Here is a 19,670-nt window from a genome sequence, read left to right as displayed (position 1 = left end):
CAGACGAGACCAAAATTGAACTTTTTGGCCTCAACTCCACCCGCCATGTGTGGAGGAAGAAAAATGCTGCCTATGACCCCAAGAACACTGTGCCCACCGTCAAGCATGGAGGTGGAAGCATAATGTTTTGGGGGTGTTTCTCTGCCAAGGGTACAGGGCTACTTCACCGCATCACTGGGAAGATGGATGGAGCCATGTACCGCACAATCCTGAGGGACAACCTCCTCCCCTCTGCCAGGGATCTGAAAATGGGCCGTGGTTGGGTCTTCCAACATGATAACGACCCTAAACATACAGCAAAGGCAACAAAGGATTGGCTCAAGAAAAATCACATTAAGGTCATGGAGTGGCCCAGCCAGTCGCCAGACCTCAATCCGATCGAAAATCTATGGAGGGAGCTGAAGGTCAGAGTTGCCAAGCGACAGCCCACCAACCTTCGTGATTTAGAGAGGATCTGCAAAGAAGAGTGGGCCAAAATTCCCCCTGGTGTGTGTGCTAAACTTGTGGTTAACTACAACAAACGTCTCACCGCTGTGCTTGCAAACAAAGGCTTTGCCACTAAGTATTGAGTGTGTTTGGCAAGAGGGATCAAATACTTATTTTCCTCATTGAAATACAAATTAATTAAAATATATTCTTTAAAATTATATTCTGGATTTTTGTCTTGATATTCTGTCTCTCCATGTTAGAATATATCTACCATTAAAAGTGCAGAAGGATAGTGTCTTTATTAGTGGGCAAACAAAGAAAATCAGCAAGGGATCAAATACTTCTTGGACTCACTGTAAATAAAACAATGTTCCTTATTTTAAAGATCATGAGAAAGAAACTTAAAATATGCATAATTTTATGTTTTACTTTTAAGTTTAAATCATGGAAAAAATGCTATTATTAGTCCTCACAATGCCTCATTCCAAAGATCACTGACTTGCTATTGTTATTGAGAACACTGAGAACATTACTGTTAAAAATTTATGAAGAAAATGATTGTTTAACCCAAATGTTTCTCAAAGAAAAGTCTAGCTTGACAATACAAGATCAATGATAAAAAGTAAAGTTTATGTTGTTCCATTTTGGGAATTAAAAAGAAGGGTTTGTTTTTACAAACCTAAAAGATAATAAAGTTAATTCTGTGATGCAGTATTTTCTCTGTTTTTGTTTTCTTGTGTGTGTTTAGTGCAGACATCATTTACAAATAACTTGCCTCCTTTTCCTTGGCACTAAAATTGCACTAACTAATGCAATTTTTCCATCAGTTGACATTAGTAAATTGCTGCAGGTTATTGGTTTGCATTGTCTCTCCCTTTATTTTTGTGCCTAAACAGTGTCACATCCTAAAACGCATATTCATGTACCTTTTAAGATCCAAGCTGTAAGTGCTATTGATGCAATGGCAAAAACTGAAATGCAGATGATAGCAATCTTCCAGGCATGAAAACCTTTTCCTGAAATACAAACAAGACAAACTTTAACAGCAGGTACTTCAATTTAACCTGAATCCAATCAGTCCCCTTATTCATCATCTTTTAATAACAATGGTGTGTCTACATTTTATATTTAGAGGAGATCAACGTAAACATAATGCTGGTTCTGTAAGCTAATGCTGCTCTTGTGAGTAGGTTTCAAACTATGTCCAGTCCACGTATTTTATACAGCAGAGGCACTCTGGAATTCAGCCACAGACACGTGCAAATGTTTTGTTGTTTTTCAGTAAACATGTTTACATCTTCTGTAAAATAGATTGGTGCATAGTATCTGTTTATTTGCTGAATAAGTAAGTGTATTAAAACATGCAGATGTCTGTTCTCTGGCACCCAAACCTTTGCATACCACTGTAAAGATACCTATGGGAAACTATAAAGTATTATTCATATTATCATAATTCTCCAACTCATATGAACCATCTGGACACTTCCGGTGTACAAAAAATGCTGACAACTTCCTCAGAATGTTTCTATTTTTTATACTGCAGCATTTATAGTTCCTGCAGTAAATATTGAAATTTAAATTCTAATTCTGAATATTACTAGATTCGTCTGTTAGCCAGTTAACATCTCTGGGTTGCATTTCCCGAACAACGGCAAACGCTGCTGAACTAACATTGTATATGAGTAACAAACATCCTACTAACGACTGTTTCCCAAAACCATCTCAGCTCAGTCGGACTTCAGTAGTCTGAACCATGTTAGTTGGAACCACCTTAATTTGAGCTGCAGTAGTTTGAACTGTGTCTTTGATTTGTAGCAAATAAACTCGCAAAATGCCTATGAACAGTAACTTAAGTTGTATAGATAAAGTAGATCTCATTATATTGTATACCTAAAATATGCATGCCAGTCAAGCCTACAGCATTAAGGTCAGGCTACATCCATTTAATTCTTAGTTTAAACCTTAGAACTACAGTGTAATTTTGCATTTTTTTGTTTGTTTTTGGCATTTTGGTCAATTACTATTACAATCATAAAGTATTTACATAAGACAGAAACACAGACCATATGTTGTTATTTTTTAGGAGACCATAGGCTACTCAGATATGCTATTTTTCAACATGTAAATGCTAACAGAATTTTGATATCTTTATGAATTTGGCTACTTTCTGAGCTAGAATTTGTTTAATACTTTTTAAGCAAAAGTTTACTTAGCTCTCTGTCATGTTAATCCACCCCCTCCCCAGTCACTTAGTGCAGAGAGCATGTGGACAGCACATAAGCTCATATGTGCCCAAGTCTGACTGTTTGTGAAATTGCCAACATAGTAATACAACTAAGCTTTCAAGAAATACACCCCTGTGGTGGTTAAATAAAGGTTTCCTACACAGGATATTTCTACACTGTTTTGGGGTCCCTTACTTCAACAACTCAAAACTTGCAAACATGCATGTACTAATTAGATCCTGCAATTTCTTTCCTCCTCCGAGCTGGGCTATGCTGGAGTATCTCACTTTATAGCTTCTATAGGTGTGTCTAAGTTTGTTTTACAGAGGAAATGCAGAGCCTATACAAAACTCTGATTATGATCTTTCATAACTTAAATGTTTCTTGAGAGAATGGTAATACATCTAAGAATCAAACATTTTTCCACCCCCTATTTATGACCATTTGTCAATCAGTGACTGTTACCATGGTAACTTCATTAACCAACATTGAGCACTAGGAAAAGCTAGTTTGTAGCTTACTGTAGGGAGAAGATCAATGGCCATTAAGGAATGTAATTTCTTTACACATAAATGATCATTTAACTTATGATCATTTAACTCATTTAACACTTAATAAAAGTGTATTATGATAGTGCTTACCTTTGACTTCAACATAAATAGTTACATCATCATTCCAGGCAAACAACTGAATGAAACATTTGTAAAATCCCTCATCAGATGGTTGAACTGCTGAGAGTTTCAGTGAGGCGTTTCCTTTCTGCAGCTCTCCTTTAAACAGACCTGTCCTCCCTCTGTAAGACTCCATCTGATGCTCATTGTTGTCTTTATTATCTTCATACAGATGCACTATTGTGTTATATTGTCCCAATTCCTGTCTAATCCACTCTACTGTCATTCCCTCAGCACTGACTTTGGGTTGGAGAGAACAGGGCAGAACCAGATCATCACCAGCTTCAGCAACAAGAGGAGCTTCTGGACCAACCACTTTTAAATGCACTGGAATGGGAAACAATGAGTCCAGTAAGTGTGTGTGTGTGTGTGTGTGTGTGTGTGTGTGTGTGTGTGTGTGTGTGTGTGTGTATATATATATATACATATACATATACACACTGCTCAAAAAATAAAGGGAACACTCAAATAACACTTCCTAGATCTGAATGAATGAAATATTCTCATTGAATACTTGGTTCTGTACAAAGTTGAATGTCCTGACAACAAAATCGCACAAAAATCATCAATGGAAATCAAATTTATTAACCAATGGAGGCCTGGATTTGGAGTCACACACAAAATTAAAGTGGAAAAACACACTTTCATCTGTGAAGAGCACAGGCGCCAAGGGCGAATATGCCAATCCTGGTGTTCTCTGGCAAATGCCAAGCGTCCTGCATGGTGTTGGGCTGTGAGCACAACCCCCATCTGTGGACGTCGGGCCCTCATACCATCCTCATGGAGTCGGTTTCTAACCGTTTGTGCAGACACATGCACATTTGTGGCCTGCTGGAGGTCATTTTGCAAGGCTCTGGCAGTGCTCCTCCTGTTCCTCCTTGCACAAAGGTGGAGGTAGCGGTCCTGCTGCTGGGTTGTTGCCCTCCTACGGCCTCCTCCACGTCTCCTGGTGTACTGGCCTGTCTCCTGGTAGCGCCTCCAGGCTCTGGACACTACACTGACAGACACAGCAAACCTTCTTGCCACAGCTCACATTCATGTGCCATCCTGGATGAGCTGCACTACCTGAGCCACTTGTGTGGGTTGTAGAGTCCGTCTCATGCTACCACGAGTGTGAAAGCACCACCAACATTCAAAAGTGACCAAAACATCAGCCAGAAAGCAAAGGTACTGAGAAGTGGTCTGTGGTCCCCACCTGCAGAACCACTCCTTTATTGAGTGTGTCTTGCTAATTGCCAATAATTTCCGCCTGTTGTCTATTCCATTTGAACAACAGCAGTGAAATTGATTGTCAATCAGTGTTGCTTCCTAAGTGGACAGTTTGATTTCACAGAAGTTTGATTTACTTGGAGTTATATTGTGTTGTTTAAGTGTTCCCTTTATTTTTTTGAGCAGTGTTTATATATATATATATATATATATATATATATATATATATATATATATATATATATATATATATGATATATATAATGTGTTTTGTAATAATAATAAGAAATAAGAAGAAGACATATTTAAACTGCCTCTCACCATTAACTTCTACATAAAGAGTGATGTCATCGTACCAGGATGTTGATTTGTCCTGAACAGAACACTTATAAGCACCCCTATCAAAAGGTCGGATTGCTGAGAGTTTCAGTGAGGTGTTTCCTTTCTGCAGCTCCTCTTTAAACAGACGTGTTCTTCCTCTGTAGGATTTAGACTGTTTCTCATTTCTGTCCTCATGATCTTCATAAAGATGCACTAGTCTGTCACTCAGATCTGGTCTGAGCCATTCAACTGTCATATCCACAGCAGTGATGTTGGGCTGGACAGAACAGGGCAGAATCAGGTCTTCACCAGCTTCAACAACAAGAGGGGCATCTGGACCAACAACCTTTAACTGCTCTGCAATGAAAAACAAAATACAATATGATGACCTCACAATTCAATAAATTGATTACAAAAATGTTAACCAGTTTTTCCTCTGCTCTTTTTCCAAATCTGTTCCAGTCTAGTAGGCTTCTCCCTATTATATGATATAGTTTGGTTTGATATATTAATATATATGCAAGGCTAATATTACATGAGTCTCCTACACTAAAATATTCTGTTGTATATTCCTATCTTCTTTTAATCAAATGCAGCCAGTGTGTCATCCAATGTGTGTTTGAACCACTGGTCAGGCAGCATCCTTGAGCACATAAATGCTCATTGTACTTGTTAAGTGTTTGAATTTCCCATGTCACCATGCAATGGAATGGTTAGTATATGAAATAACGCTGAGAATCTGTTGTGTCCTGGGAGATCATAAGAGAATACGAGCTATAGTCTAACCTGGTTTCAGTCATTTGTTAGAAATAGATAACAGCAGCAGCAGCTTTATGCCAGGACTCTTTACTAAACTTTGACATTCATGGCCCAAACTGACAGCCTAGGCCTCATAAGTAGTATTGGGGGACCTCTGGTGTTGGTGTTAAAGTTCAACCAACACCAGGAGTGTTAAATGCCCCAAAGTGTTAATTATGAACAGCACCAGTGTGTATAACTTTATCCACTGCAAGTGCAAGAAGTGTTCTTATTAACAATATTTAGTATCTTATTACCAGTGAAAGTTTAACATTATTAACAGTGTGATATTTACTCAGTTAACTGTACAGAAGAAAGTCAGGATACAAGAATTGTTGACCCTTGTTGAGAGTGATTTATAGTTTCTAGTTTTGCCCATTCATCCAGAAAAGGATTTGTGAAGTCTAACACTGATGTTAAATGGGAAGGCCTGGCTCACATTCTCCATTCTAGTTAATCTCAAAGTTTGTTTGTTGGGGTTGAGGTCTGGGCTCTGTTCAGGCCAGTCAAGTTCTTCCACACTAATCCCAACCATGTCTTTATGGACCCTGCTTTGTGCACAGGGACACAGTCATGCTGCAGGGGTCTTTCACAAACTGTTCCAACTAATTTGGAAGCATACCAATTCTTTTGGTGTGCTAAGGCATTAAGTTTTCCTTTCACTATAAGTCTAGGCCAACTCCTGAAAAACAACCTCATAACATTATCCCTCCTCCACCAAACTTTACAGTTGGCCCAATGCAGTCAGGTAGGTAATGTTCTCCTGGCATTCCCCAAAAACAGACTCATTCATCAGACCACCAGACAGAGAAATATGAGTAATCACTCCACAGAATACGTTTCCTCTTCCCAGAGTCCAATGGCAGTGTTCTTTATACCACTCCCCCTGACACTTGACAATGTGCATTTTGATCTTAGGCTTGTTTGTAGCTGCTCAGGCTTGGAAATCCATTACATGAAGCTCTTGAAAAGCATTTCTTTTGTTGCTTCCACAGGCAATTTGGAACTGTTTAGTGATTGATTCAACAGAGGACAGGCACTGTGCGCTTCAGCACTCGCTGGCCCCACTCAGTTTGCATGGTCTACCACTTTGTGGCTAAGCTGTTGTTGCTTCCATTTCACAATAATAGCACTTACAGTTGACAGGGGCTGATCTACCAGGACAGAAATTTCACAACCTGACTTGTGGCAGAGGTGGCATCCTACTACATTGCCATGTTTAAAGTCACCAAGCTCATCATTACAATCCATTCTACTGTCAGTGTTTGTCTATCAAGATTGTATGTCCATGGGCTTAATTTTTACCTCCTTTTAGCAATGAATGTAGCTGAAACACTCAAACTCAAATATACAGAAAAAAAATGATCAGATCATTCATATTAAATGAAACCTTTAAAAATTATATCGTTGTCATTTTTCTCTCTATCACTCTCTCTCTCTCACACACTCTCTCTCCCTCTTACACACAAAGAGCATTATCTGAAATTGTGCATACGTACCTGCTGTAGTCCCCATTAATGCAGAGAAAATCAGTAGTGTCACACTGGGAAACTTCATCCCTGAAAGAAAGTTTTTGGTCAGCTGAACCTCAAACTTTCTATTTATTAACTAAGCTTAACATAATAAAAAGAAATTATGAATAAAGCAGAAAGGGTGTAATTTGGCTACAGACCCCTAAACCTTTACATAAAGCTGTAATAGAGTACAGCAAGTAATTAAAAAAATGTCCCAGTTTGAATATTAAACACACATACATTCAAAAGATTCACTGTAAAAGGGGTCAGAGGTCCATGCGTGGCTGGCTAAGAATCTGCTTTTGATATCAGACTTTTAGCATTTAACATAATGAGAAATGGGGAAAACCAGCAAAGCTATATAATTACATGTAAGTATACATAAGTACAGATTTTGGCCCAACATTTAACCTCACAAGGAAGAGGCTAAACTGCTATGCTATTAGTATCAGATGTAGCACACTGCCTTGATGTTGTTATAGGAAATCATCAACCAACTGAGGAAAAGTTTCGTTTAATCCTGATCAGCTTATTAAAAGTATTCCAATCAACATTTAATTAGATAAACTGAAGCTAGAAAATCTTTGTAAAAATATTAAAAATATCAGCATGTCGGTTATTATAGCATTATTATAGTGATCATTTTTATTAATGGGCATTCAAGGGGAAAATTGGGAAAAAATAAATGAAGCAGTAACTGTGGAATATATTTTCATAGCTATACTAGGTCAATCTTCTTCTTTCGGCTGCTCCCTTTAGGGGTCGCCACAGCGGATCATCTGCCTCCATCTTGCCCTATCCATTGCCTCTTCTATTTTCACACCAAATATACTAGGTCAATCTGCATCACAATTATTGACTCATGAGTTTGGGGAGCCACTGACCCTTCTGAGCTTATGGAGCATTTTGCCTTACTGAATTTGAGGAGCCCTTCTCCTGAGAAACAGTGACTATCAGCAGTGCTGTCAGCAGTGGTAACTCCACATTGTTCACCTCCAGTTCAGCTTTTAATTTAAAGTCTAGTTTAATCACATTTATTTGTAATGGCTTTAACTTGTGAGGGTTTCAAGAAGAACAAAATATATTCCAGTTTGGTTAGCAGTACTAATCATAACAAGAGTTGTGTACAGTGCTACGTGGCCAAAAGCTTTAGTGTTATATGGTCAGTAGTTTCAGTGTCTCTGGTTACCAGGTTCAATGCTGATGGTCAGTAGATTCATTGTTAATCTGTCACAGTGTGTTCTGATAAGTATTTTAAAATCATACAGATCCAGGCTTTATGCACTGAAGTGACGAACAAATGCCAATATTGAACCAGCTCCACTTGTGTTAGGCAACATAAGTCTTTTCTAATACACAAAGTGTCATTTTCATACAAAAAAAATTGGACAACATAAAAATATGCTAGAATATCTTACTAACGACTTACAAGTGCAAAAATCACTGGGAATTTACAGATCACAACAGCCCAGCATCAAAATAGGCATCACACACATTGCTAGATGGACAAATGATCACATGATTCACTGAACTGAAAGCTCCCCTCTTTCAGTCTGACAGTGTGTTGAATATTCAGAAGCAGTAAAGCAGTAAGAATGTAAGAGCTGAGAGCAGCGTTACCTGTTTCTGCAGTCAGTCTTCAGAGTCTTCAGTTAGAAAAGTTCAGATTCAGTTTAATCAGGAGACCCAGAGCTGCAGCACAGAACACACACATCAGCTCATACACTCACACACAAACACACACACACTCACATCTCTATTTCAGCACTGCAGCTTCTCATTTTACATCACTTTACTGTATTACACACCTGTACACACTCTCTGCTTCTCCACTGCCATCGAGACTGAATGATCATCTGCTGTACTTTCCTTTTCATTACAAACACAAAACCAGCCTAAACTGGTTTACCTCACTTTATATCACAAGTGTATCTGAAGGCATATCAGATTACCTTCCTTGTAAGTGTGTGTGTGTATGTGTGTGTGTGTGTGTGTGTGTGTGTAAGAGAGAGAGAGTTTGTAGTGTTTATAACTTGTTTCACTCAAGTTCAAGCCTAAACCTGATTCCACAGAACAACAAGCCACATTCCACACACAGGAGTGTCTGAGCTCATTATTACTGAGAGTCTATTACACAAAGATCAGAGTATAAACACAGTGGAGTCTGAAAGAGTGAATGAATATTATTTATAAATAAAGTAGAGCACAAAGACTGAGACCACTGAGATTGCTAGTGAAAATGTTTCTATTTTTCATTCTTTTTTAATTTAATCCATTTTTCATTATACATTATAATATCAGCATAACCATTTAAGTGAATAGCAGGATATTTGAAACATTTACATATAACATTTCGAACTGTATGGCATGTCCCACTTTGCTTTAATGGGAGGATTTACTGCTGTTATGATCTATACAAACCAGATATTTTGAAACATACAAGAATGAATCAAATCACATACTTATTCTCACTTATGTCTCTTTGAGCTTTATTTTTAGAAACTACAACTTCCATGATGCTTTGCAGCAGCAGCTACTTAGATACTCCCAGGTAAGACCTCAGTGCTCCAAAGGGGAAATAATGATTATTGCAATATTGATGATGTGATCACTTATCCATCTACATAACAGTCTGACTTTTACGAATGCGATAATTTTTTTCTGTGAACAATGAATAAGGACATGTTAGGTCTGTCAAAACAAAATACATTCAACTGTCCAAAAGAACCATTCATTGGTGTAAATAGCGAAGCAAGTAGAGGCAAAGTTTAGTTTCACTTTTATCTTTTTTTTTTGCCATCTGCCGCTGTAGAAGCTTTGTTAATGTTGTTTTTTTTGTTTTTTTTACAGTGAGCTGAATCTCTTCTCTCCACAACAGCTGGCTGCTTTGTGCATGCTATTAAAACACACGCAGACTGAGGTTCAAAGAGGGAAAGTGTATGTAGAGCAGTAGGTCATTTTTCGGAGCCCCAGAGGGGACGGAAGTAAAAATAAAAATACATTTTCCAGCTCACTTTCACAATTCCATTAAAATGATATTTAACTAACATTATTGACAACAAAAATGCATACTCCGAAAACTCAGGGACCTCCAAAACATGTGGGAAAAGCATTTTATGGCATTTTATGTGAAAAGGTTAAATACAGAGTCTCAAAAATTCCTACTGTTGAACTTGGTAAAGAATTAGATAATGAGATTAGTATTACTCAGTGTATCTTTTGCTGCAACAAGTGGGCAATAGCTAAGGAGTAAATATGTTTTTGCATTTATAGCCTGTAAAGTCAAGACAGTCTACAATTGAGTTCACTAGCAGTCACTAAACATCCAGTAGTCTACTATATAACTGTGAAATCTTTATACTGTATATAAATGACCAGAGGCAGAGTATCTATCAAACAGTGACTGCTGTATCTGTCTACTGAAGACACAACTATGCAAATAGAAAAATAGCTTTTTCCTCCATGCCTGTCCTGTAGCCACTGTCCTGTAAGTTTCTTATACCCTACTATAGCTTGTATAGTTTGTAGCTGCAAAGCTGTGACTAGACTAAAACATGAACAATGCAGTCAACACATAAATCTTCAGCAGCAGCCAAACAGCACTGTAGAGTACTTACAAATATCAGACTCCATTTTACTGAAGATTTTTCCACATCCAGATGAAGATGTTAAATCATTTAACCAGGTGTGTGAGCGGGTATCGGGTGCTTCTCCTTCTGTGCCCTGTGCCAGAACTTGCTTATTTGAATAAGGTTCATAGTTTTACAGCAGTTCAAAGATCACTCTTGCTACACCCTTCATTCCCAACATAGAACAAATGTTACAATATTATAAAACAACATTTTAAAGTGTACACTTTTTCAAAATAATTTTATCAAATTTTAAATTGTTCCATGGCCCTTGCTTTATTCTATTTTGGGCCCCTTCAATCCCCTGATGAGGCAACAATGTTTTTATTCTCTACATCAGAATAAAACAACCTAAATTAATAGTTTACTATAGCACAGGTTTTTTTCAAGCTTAAATTATGCCTATGACAGCTGTTTTCATATTCTCAGTTTGACATCATCCAGTGGCATCTGTAAGTTATCCTTGAGCTCATATGCAAAGCTTTTGGACCAGACCCCCTTAGTGCAAGTAATAAAAAAGGCAAGTCCAGCATAAAAGCTCAAAATCCTCATGCAGCAGTGGCATAGCCAGAACTTTTACAGTGAAGTGGCCAGGTTAGACCTAGAGATTATATTGGGGTCTCAAAAGAATGAAAGAAAGAATGTATTATGTCTGTGCTACGTTATTAAAATAAGTGAATTTTCTCAACACAGTAATTGCTAAAATTGTGCTGATGTATTTGAATTTTTCATGAGGAAATAATGTACATATTTGAATAAATAATTTTCATCCCTTTTTCAGTGTATTAACATCAATATTTTATGCCATAGTAGATGCTCATTTAAGTTACCAGGTAGTATAATATAACTTTATGAGAGAGTAATCTTTGGCTGGGTGGCAAACTAACATATGATATTGGTTAAAATCCTGTGTTCCCCAAAGAGCATGACAACAAATTATAAGTAATATACCATTTTGGTGAAATAATTTATTTAGGTGCTTTTAACTGTCATTTTTGAATAGATTTTGTAGAAAAACAATGTTTTGCTGCCTGATTTACCAAAATGATGTAGGCCAGCATTAACGTTTTGACCAGAGTTCTTAGCAGTTTGCTTAGCAGTAGTTTATCTTTTACAGCTGATGGGTAACCGTCCTGATGACAGTGTTCCCACAGGTTTGGAAGGACTGATTTGTTGATGATGGTTGAGTGTTTCACTGTGTTTAACTTTGATGGCCAGAAAGGTGGTCATGCTTCACACTATGATGGCACTGGCCACACATTGTCTACCCCTTTCATTCAGGCAATGTTATTATCTTAAAATGGTCTGAATGAGTGTCTTGGTGTTGTACATTAGCACCAGAACCTGCATGGTGAACAAAAATGCAGATGATTATGCATTGATATCACAAGAAGCAGAGATTCCATGGAGCCCTAAAGGACTCATGAGCAAGTGTGTACTCTGCAAACCGAGACACTACAGCACTGTCCAGTAAGGTAAGTATAACTAAGTAAGGTCAAATATAACAATGTTACAGGTGTAAGTGTTCACTGTGAAACTACAGACAATCTAAAAGGACTTGACTTAAGCATATCTTCTAGTTGCATTAATTAAATCAGGGAAATCTTTTAGCCAGTAGGTGGTTAAAATGATGGAGGAACCAATGTATAGGGATGGCTGTGATTGACTGAGAGGCATGTCAATCATTATTTTACAATTGCACAGTCAAGATGTCTGAAGCACTTTGATACCAGTTTTCACTCTGTCTGTACTGCTACACCAGCACTGTGCTTTTGAAAAATAATAATTAGCATTGCATGTGATGATTTAGGCTTTAGATTAAAAACAGCAGCTCAGAAAAAAGGAAGTATACCCTAATTAGGGTGGTACCTCTCACATCACTGGGGTTTTACTCTCAATGGTAAGTCTTCAGTTTCTCAGTGGTAAGCGTTCAGTATCTTTAGCTACAGAACATAATAACACCATATTCCATTGCAAATATATATTTAAGGTTTATTAACTCTGTACACCTTAATCTTAATTCTAAGCTTTTTTATTGTTGTTTTAAAACAGTAGGTTAAGAAAAGGTGTGAATATATACATTTCCCCTGAAAAAAAACTATTGGACCTTAGGACCATTGTTATACATTTGACGGTACATTTACATTATTGATGCTCTTATATAGTTATTATTTAATAATGTTACATATTGTTATTAGAACAAACTATCACTACCATACTGTTCTAAGTAATTCAAAACAATCATTTTTGTTTCTGCATGAATATATGACATTTTCAGTTCCACAAGACAAAGTCCTAATGCTTCATAACAAAGTGCATGGAAGTGGTTCTGAAAAATCTTTGTGTCATTTGGAGTTTTTAGATGTTGCCTATCATTGAATAATTTGAATAATCAGTATTTATCCAAGAAAAATGAGGCTGTTGACAGAGTAAATCATGATGCATGATAGCTCTAGTTGAACATTTATCAGAGCTCTAGCAGAGAGTGATGCTTTTTTCACTGTGACTCACTGAATAAAATTGGACGTTTAATTAGGATATTTATCACACTTTGTTACAATGTTCACTAGATGGCAGTGTTTGGCAGTTCTTCACCTGACCAGTGCGTTGTCACAGAACTGTTTCTACCCACATACACACACAGGGAAGTAGCACTATGAGGTATATAGCATTTGAGGGTTAGGAAATTGTTTCTATTTAATTTTAATACATAGTTTTGTGAACTGTTCTAATAGCTTTTCTAATAATGTGGAAATGTACCTGTATCCCTTCTATTTTCTGGCCTTCTGTGAGGTGTTAGCAATTTTTATACCCTGTTCAGGACCTGCACTGAAACACTTAAAAGTTAAATTTAACCTCCTGCAGCATCTCTTAACCACCCCACAGAGAGTCAGTGACATTCTTCCAGCCTGTTCATTTTTATTGTGAGTCTACAGCAGGAGTGGAAGATCAGACTGTAAAAATATCTTTTTAAAAAAGCAGTTAAAGATCACGGATGATGGGGCTGTGACTTTAATGTGCATAGATTTTTAAAACAAGTGCATGTTTAGTCAGGACGTTTCCCACCAAAGGGAAAACACTGACCATAGACTTTAAAAAGGTTCAGAGGGGAGAACAATATCTGAAGATGTCTAAAATTGTATATCTGACATGATGAGTTACCTCCATTTCTGATCCAGTGCTGTTCCTTTGCTGAAATCAACTCAGCCCCCATTTTGTGCTCACAATATGCATTACATTACAGCAACACAAACATTTAGTAAATCTGGCCGTAAAATTGGACATCTGGGATGTGATGTAAAGTTTTTGTAATTTGTAATTAAATTGTGAGATGCAAAAAAATGCAACCAACTTCTGGATACAGTTTTTATAGCGACATACAGCAAGAAACAAAGTGATAGTAAACTTTGTATGTACTGCTGCTAGCCGCACATGTACATTATAAAAGATTACATTAGTTAGCACAGGATTTGCTGTGTGTTGTGGAAAGATTAATACAGAGATTTCCTAAGTGGGCAGACATTTGGAAATTTGCTGTGATTAGGTGATGGTTCTCTGTGTTGTTTTTTCGATTGCCTGAGACACTGACGTTATCATAACATTTTCTAATCTTAGATTCTTCACTAACTTGCTGTAGAATTAAGTTTTTGTTAAAACTTCTGATAACTTAAAATTCCTAAAGACCTATTTCAGATTTTCCATCATCTACATAGAAAAGCTAAATTCTAAATGTAGGATTTTCTCAACAATATAATGGAAGAACTACTGGGTTAAACATGATGAATAATAGCACAGGATTGTAGGGGAATTAAGAGGTTTGTACAAAAGTTTGACATTATCAAAGGATAAAGATATGTGGTTTAGGTGAAGGTGTCCTAAATCAGGTTTTGCTAAGGGCCTCGGGAAGGCAAGGTGCAGTACTGGCACTGCGTTTACATTGTATTGTATGTGTGTGTCATACAGTTTTAGATGCAACATCTAAAGTCTTACCTTAATTACTTCCACCAATGTGGTGCAATCAAATGCCCTTCAAAAAGTGGATGCTATGCAGGTGGGTGGAATGCAACATATTTCATGCTGTAATTATGACCTCTACAACATCATTTTCACCTTAATTCCAGCTTTCACAACAGTTAGCACTTCTTTCACTGAATGAGAGAATATAGTGTTCATTAAAAAATTGACGCAGTGATACTAATGAACATATTGTTGTGTTATAAACACATCAATAACATAAAGAAAGTAAAAAAAAAGTGACTATTTAAACCTGACTGGCAACAGAACGCTGATCTATTTAGTACTTAAGGAGCCTTGAATAAAGTGTTATACAATGATCTGACAAAATATATTAATCATTTATACATGTGTGAGTACTTTGGAAATTATTTCGAATACATATCTCTATAAAGAAGGACATTTGTATATTCTTGATAAGAAATATTTTACCAAAAAGTCAGCAACACCTATAAGAAAAAAAAAACAGAAATTAAAATAGAAATATGGTTTAAAATGGTTTTCTTGTGAAAGTGTTCTTTGGCTTCCTCTTCAGTATGGAGCGGTAGATTGATATAATGTGTCCATAATACAACACAATACAATATACCTGTTCAGTATAAATATGATTGGCCTTTGTTCCTCCAAGGAGATCCCAGGGCTTGTCATCATTTGCCTGGAAAAATATTTGTGTGTTTCTGTAAATCATATGTGGCAAGGTGCTATTGAACTGTAGTGCAGAATGAATTAAGTAAATCAAAGGGATACACCAAGCTTCTAACTAGGCTCAGGAAAAGGAGGGTTTTGAACACAGAGGTGAAATTTATAATTGTGTATTAAAGAATTGACATTTATCAGCAACCATAGTAGACATTTGAAGAAAATAACAAAAGGGAAACATTCATCTTTAGTCCATAGATGTAATGAGAAAACAAATAAACCAAAAAAAAATAATCACTACCCGGGTAGTCTTATTTTTCTACGTGCATGTTAAGTTCTATTTATCAAAAAAATTGGTCCGTATATACAAGTGTGTGTGTGAGGGTGTGTGAATGTCCAGCTGAAAAAAAACTTGCGCGTCCGTGGACATCTCGGTCTCTCTCTCTCTCTCTCTCGGTCTCTCTCTCTCTATTCCTCTATTCCTGCAGCTGCCTGTAGAGCTGCTGCACAGGAGGTCAGGATCACGTGGTTCACTGGCTCGCCATCTCTCCTTCTATCTTGCAAAACTTTATTCATGAAAATACCAGTCTGCATAATGCAGAAAACCTTGTTAAATATCAATCCTGTACTGAAACACTATGAAATACTGCTCCAGATCCAATACTTCGTGATACCACAAATACAAAGGCTCATACTAATGTATCTGGAAACCCCATGCCTTTAGGAACTTATTAAGCCTTACAATGTCATACAAAACAAACTCCTTACTGAAAAGAATTACAGATAAGTGCAATTAAACTATTTTACATTTGTACGTCTAAGAAAACAGCACAAAAGAAAGGCTTAGCCGCGTTAGCCTACATGCTAATCGGAACCAGTTAGCTCCAGTATCAGCGTAAAACATCACTTATGCGGCTAAATAAACTTTAGTCTCCTTCCGACTGGTTTTTTATAGTTACACACATTTAGGATTCGTCATATTTCTTAGGATACAACTCATTTTCAGCACGTTTATCTCTTAATGCAGCATCACGAGCTAACTAGCTTAAAATACGTTAGAGAAAACTCACCGGAGCTCTGAACTATAACGGCTGTAAAATGTTCGGCAAATAAGCTGGAATACTATGGCTTTCTCTGCTAAGAGTTCTTTGGTGGCTCCTATCTCGTGTAGTTAGTTGCAAAAAAGCATTTCTGCACGCATTTTATCTGCGAACTCCGTGAAGGAGCGGCATGTACACGAGAGAGAATTCCAAGCGTCTAGCACCAGGGAGAGAAATGGGGGGGGGGGGTCTTCTCATCTCGCTGAGCAGTAGGTGCTGTTATAACACTGTATTTAACCCCTTAGTGTACAGTTAAATTTAGGAGGGCTACACATAGATTTTTTGTAATTTAGCCATTTATTCCTAAGCTTTCAACTGCATCAATTTGAGTAAATTCTCTCCATTCATCAGGAATCTCCCCTGCTGACCATTGAAGGTTTTCTTAAAGTGCTTTCAAGGTTTTCCTGGAATTCACATACAAACCATTTCCAGTACGCTAGTTCAGAAAAATCAGCAGAGATACACCAGTTAGCATACTTTCCTCCTGCTGTCCTGTACTGCTTGTAAGGGACAGAAATGTCAGAGTCGTGGGATGGATAAAAAGACCTGTTACTGGCTGCTTTTGTTGGGCAAAAGTTTATGGACAATTGTGTTGTACATCTTGGATGCCATCCACGCATCCCAGAAGAGCGATGGAAATTGGCATTGTGATCTCCACTGTGCTTTTCCTGGCTGTTAGTACAGACAGCTCCACAGAAGGGGCACTGCACCCAGCAGCATCTGCAGATATGTTTGATCAGAATCTCATCAGGTCTTTCTCTGAACATCCTCATTTTTGAGTCTGGAAGCTTACTGAGGCTTCCCTTTTAGCTCTTCAATGACAATTAAGAACTCTATCTTCATAAAATCCACAAGAACATCACAGTCGGTGATATCTTCAGAATCATCACCACTTAACTGAACTCTAGTATCTCCTAACTCGTCTTCAAGGCTGTTGGAAAACAAAATCCAGCCACATTTTAACGTCTCCATTGAAGTCTTTCACTTTGTCTCTTGCCATTTCTGCCATGTTTATTACAGTTTCCTGTTTGTGTTCAATATGATCTTTGATTGCAGAAACTGCTTGAGGGTCTCCTGCTGCCATGCACTTTCTAACTTGGTCTTTGATGAAATTTTCAAAGTGGGACTTAGGATGATACATATATGTTAAGAAGTTATCAAACCTCTTACTTTTTTCCCCCTCCTGCTCTGCCAGTGACTTCAGAATATGCTTTTCAAGATCACCTCTGTTCCCATTAAATGGTGGCTTTCCTCTCATTTGTCCACAAATTAAGGTAGCGACCATGTTAAGACTTTGTATGATTGGCCCTTTTAGTCTATTACAAATATGGGCTCAAAGCACAGCTGCTGATGTTGCTCCCTCAAAGTAGCTTTGAAAGATTTTAAAGTACTCAGACCTTTTTTTCCCAAATAAATAAATGGATCATTTGCTTCCTTGAATTTACTGTGAAGTTCTGCAAAGTGAACTTCTGCCTGTTCACACACATAAAGGGAGAGATCTACAAAGAACTCTTTTTAAAGGAATCACCTGTAGATTTGAAGCCCTGAACTAGTTTTCTTACATCACATGCAATGTCTTGGATGTAGATTACATTATATCCCTGCATTGAGACTGGAAATGAATGCATTTTATGTTTTGTTTGTTCAAAGACCTTAGAAATTATCTCTTGTACTGACTGTTGGTCCTCTGGTTTAAGACACTTTTCCTTAAATTTGAGCATGTTCTTTTTCATAGAGACATAATCTTGGTAATCTCCAGCAGTGTAAATCCTTCTGTAGATGTGATCCTTTTCATTCATGTCTTCTGATATGTTAACATCTTCACTGTCTAACATATCTTCTGATATTTTAGCATTATCTTTGGAGCATTTTCAGTCAATAAAGAGATCCATTTTCCCCACACTGAACAAATTCAGCCTTTGGAGCTCTATTTTTTGTGCCAATTTCCTTTAAGCTTCAATGCAACCTCTTTGCTCTTTTCAAATAGTGTCTTTTCATAGTTTATCAGTTGCTGGTCCAGCTTTTTTGAAAGGTTTTTCTGTTGAATGTTGTCATCCCGTTCACTTTTTGCCTCATTTACAAGCTCATCATGGAGGTGTAGAATTTGCTTTTTAAATTTTCATGTCCTCTGAATCAGTGTTACTTTTTCAGTTTTCTTCAAAATAGACTTAAAATACTTTTTGGACATCATCTAGGGTTTTTTTTTTATAAAACTCTTGCTTTTCAATTCTTTCCACTTTTCCACTGGCTATTCTGTTTAGCACTTCAGTGCCTAGCATGGCACTGGTAAGACTCCAGGCCCATTTCTCATACTCCTCCTCCATCTTCCTGTACACTGATATCTTGTGTGTATTCTTGAAACTAAAAGTTTTTATTCAGTAGTGCATTCCACCGGTCATTCGCTTGCATTCGGAATTGTGATCATTTCATGCCACTTCTCTGTGATGCATGGGAAACAATTTGTTTTTAGCTACTAAACCCTGTAGCATGGGTTTGGTGGAGCCATTGGTGGGCTGCCCTCTCAGAGCTGTGAAAAGTACTTTACATTATTCTGTACATCAAATGCAGTGATGTCACTGAAAAGTTCTACATCACAGACTTCGTCTTTAACAGCTAACTAGGTCATTTCATCCAGGTTGTCCTGTAAACGTCTCCTTCCCTCCATGATTTTCTCTGTAGCTGCAACATTCTGATGAACAAACATTCAGCTGGGATTCAGCCTGACGTTCTTCATCTTCATGAAGGCCTGAACAACAATCTAAAGGATGTCCTGCGTTTCTGCTAGTTTCTCTGCAAATAGGTTTATTTTTACAAGACCTGCAACAAATGTTGCCATTTCATTAAAATGATGTATGATGTCTGTTCTTGCCAGCTCTAAAGCTCGAAGACCTTCAGTGTCAGCAACTAGAATGTAGTCACACTTCAGTACTTTCTTCATCTCCTCAGACACTTTGAAGAGCTGTATTAAGGCTCCTTTACTGACTGCAAACTGGAGTCCAAACATGGCATTGAGCGTGGTGGATTTCTTAGAGCTCTGAATCTCCATATTTAATCAACAGTCAATTCATTGCTCTCCATTTTGCTTCAGTCCAGATTTGTGACTAAACCTTGACTGAGAGAC

At 37.5% G+C, this 19,670-nt stretch overlaps 1 protein-coding gene and 1 pseudogene across 3 annotated transcripts in view; both read right to left on the bottom strand.

Annotated features, from left to right (window-relative positions):
- LOC108438283 overlaps positions 1-10,900 on the bottom strand; it is a 38,929-nt gene extending 28,029 nt beyond the window's left edge. For 2 of the 3 annotated variants that reach the window (XM_017716011.2, XM_037540406.1), the window contains exons 1-6: positions 10,785-10,900; positions 8,788-8,859; positions 7,153-7,212; positions 4,856-5,212; positions 3,296-3,652; positions 1,356-1,445 (exon numbers count right to left, since the gene is read on the bottom strand). In XM_017716011.2, coding sequence (XP_017571500.2) covers positions 1,356-1,445; positions 3,296-3,652; positions 4,856-5,212; positions 7,153-7,210 — 862 coding nt within the window. In that variant the 5' untranslated portion in view covers positions 7,211-7,212; positions 8,788-8,859; positions 10,785-10,900. Of the gene's footprint in view, positions 1-1,355; positions 1,446-3,295; positions 3,653-4,855; positions 5,213-7,152; positions 7,213-8,787; positions 8,860-8,975; positions 8,995-10,784 lie in introns of those variants that run through there. The other variant, XM_017716010.2, reaches the window with a different exon arrangement.
- Positions 10,901-18,476: 7,576 nt separating this feature from the next.
- Positions 18,477-19,595, bottom strand: LOC108438315 (annotated as a pseudogene).
- Between the last annotated feature and the right edge of the window lie 75 nt (positions 19,596-19,670).

This window comes from Pygocentrus nattereri, chromosome 1 (assembly GCF_015220715.1).
Source record: "Pygocentrus nattereri isolate fPygNat1 chromosome 1, fPygNat1.pri, whole genome shotgun sequence".
NCBI lineage: Eukaryota > Metazoa > Chordata > Actinopteri > Characiformes > Serrasalmidae > Pygocentrus > Pygocentrus nattereri.
Note: the sequence above shows the minus strand (reverse complement) of the source record. Positions and strands in the feature narration are given on the sequence as shown.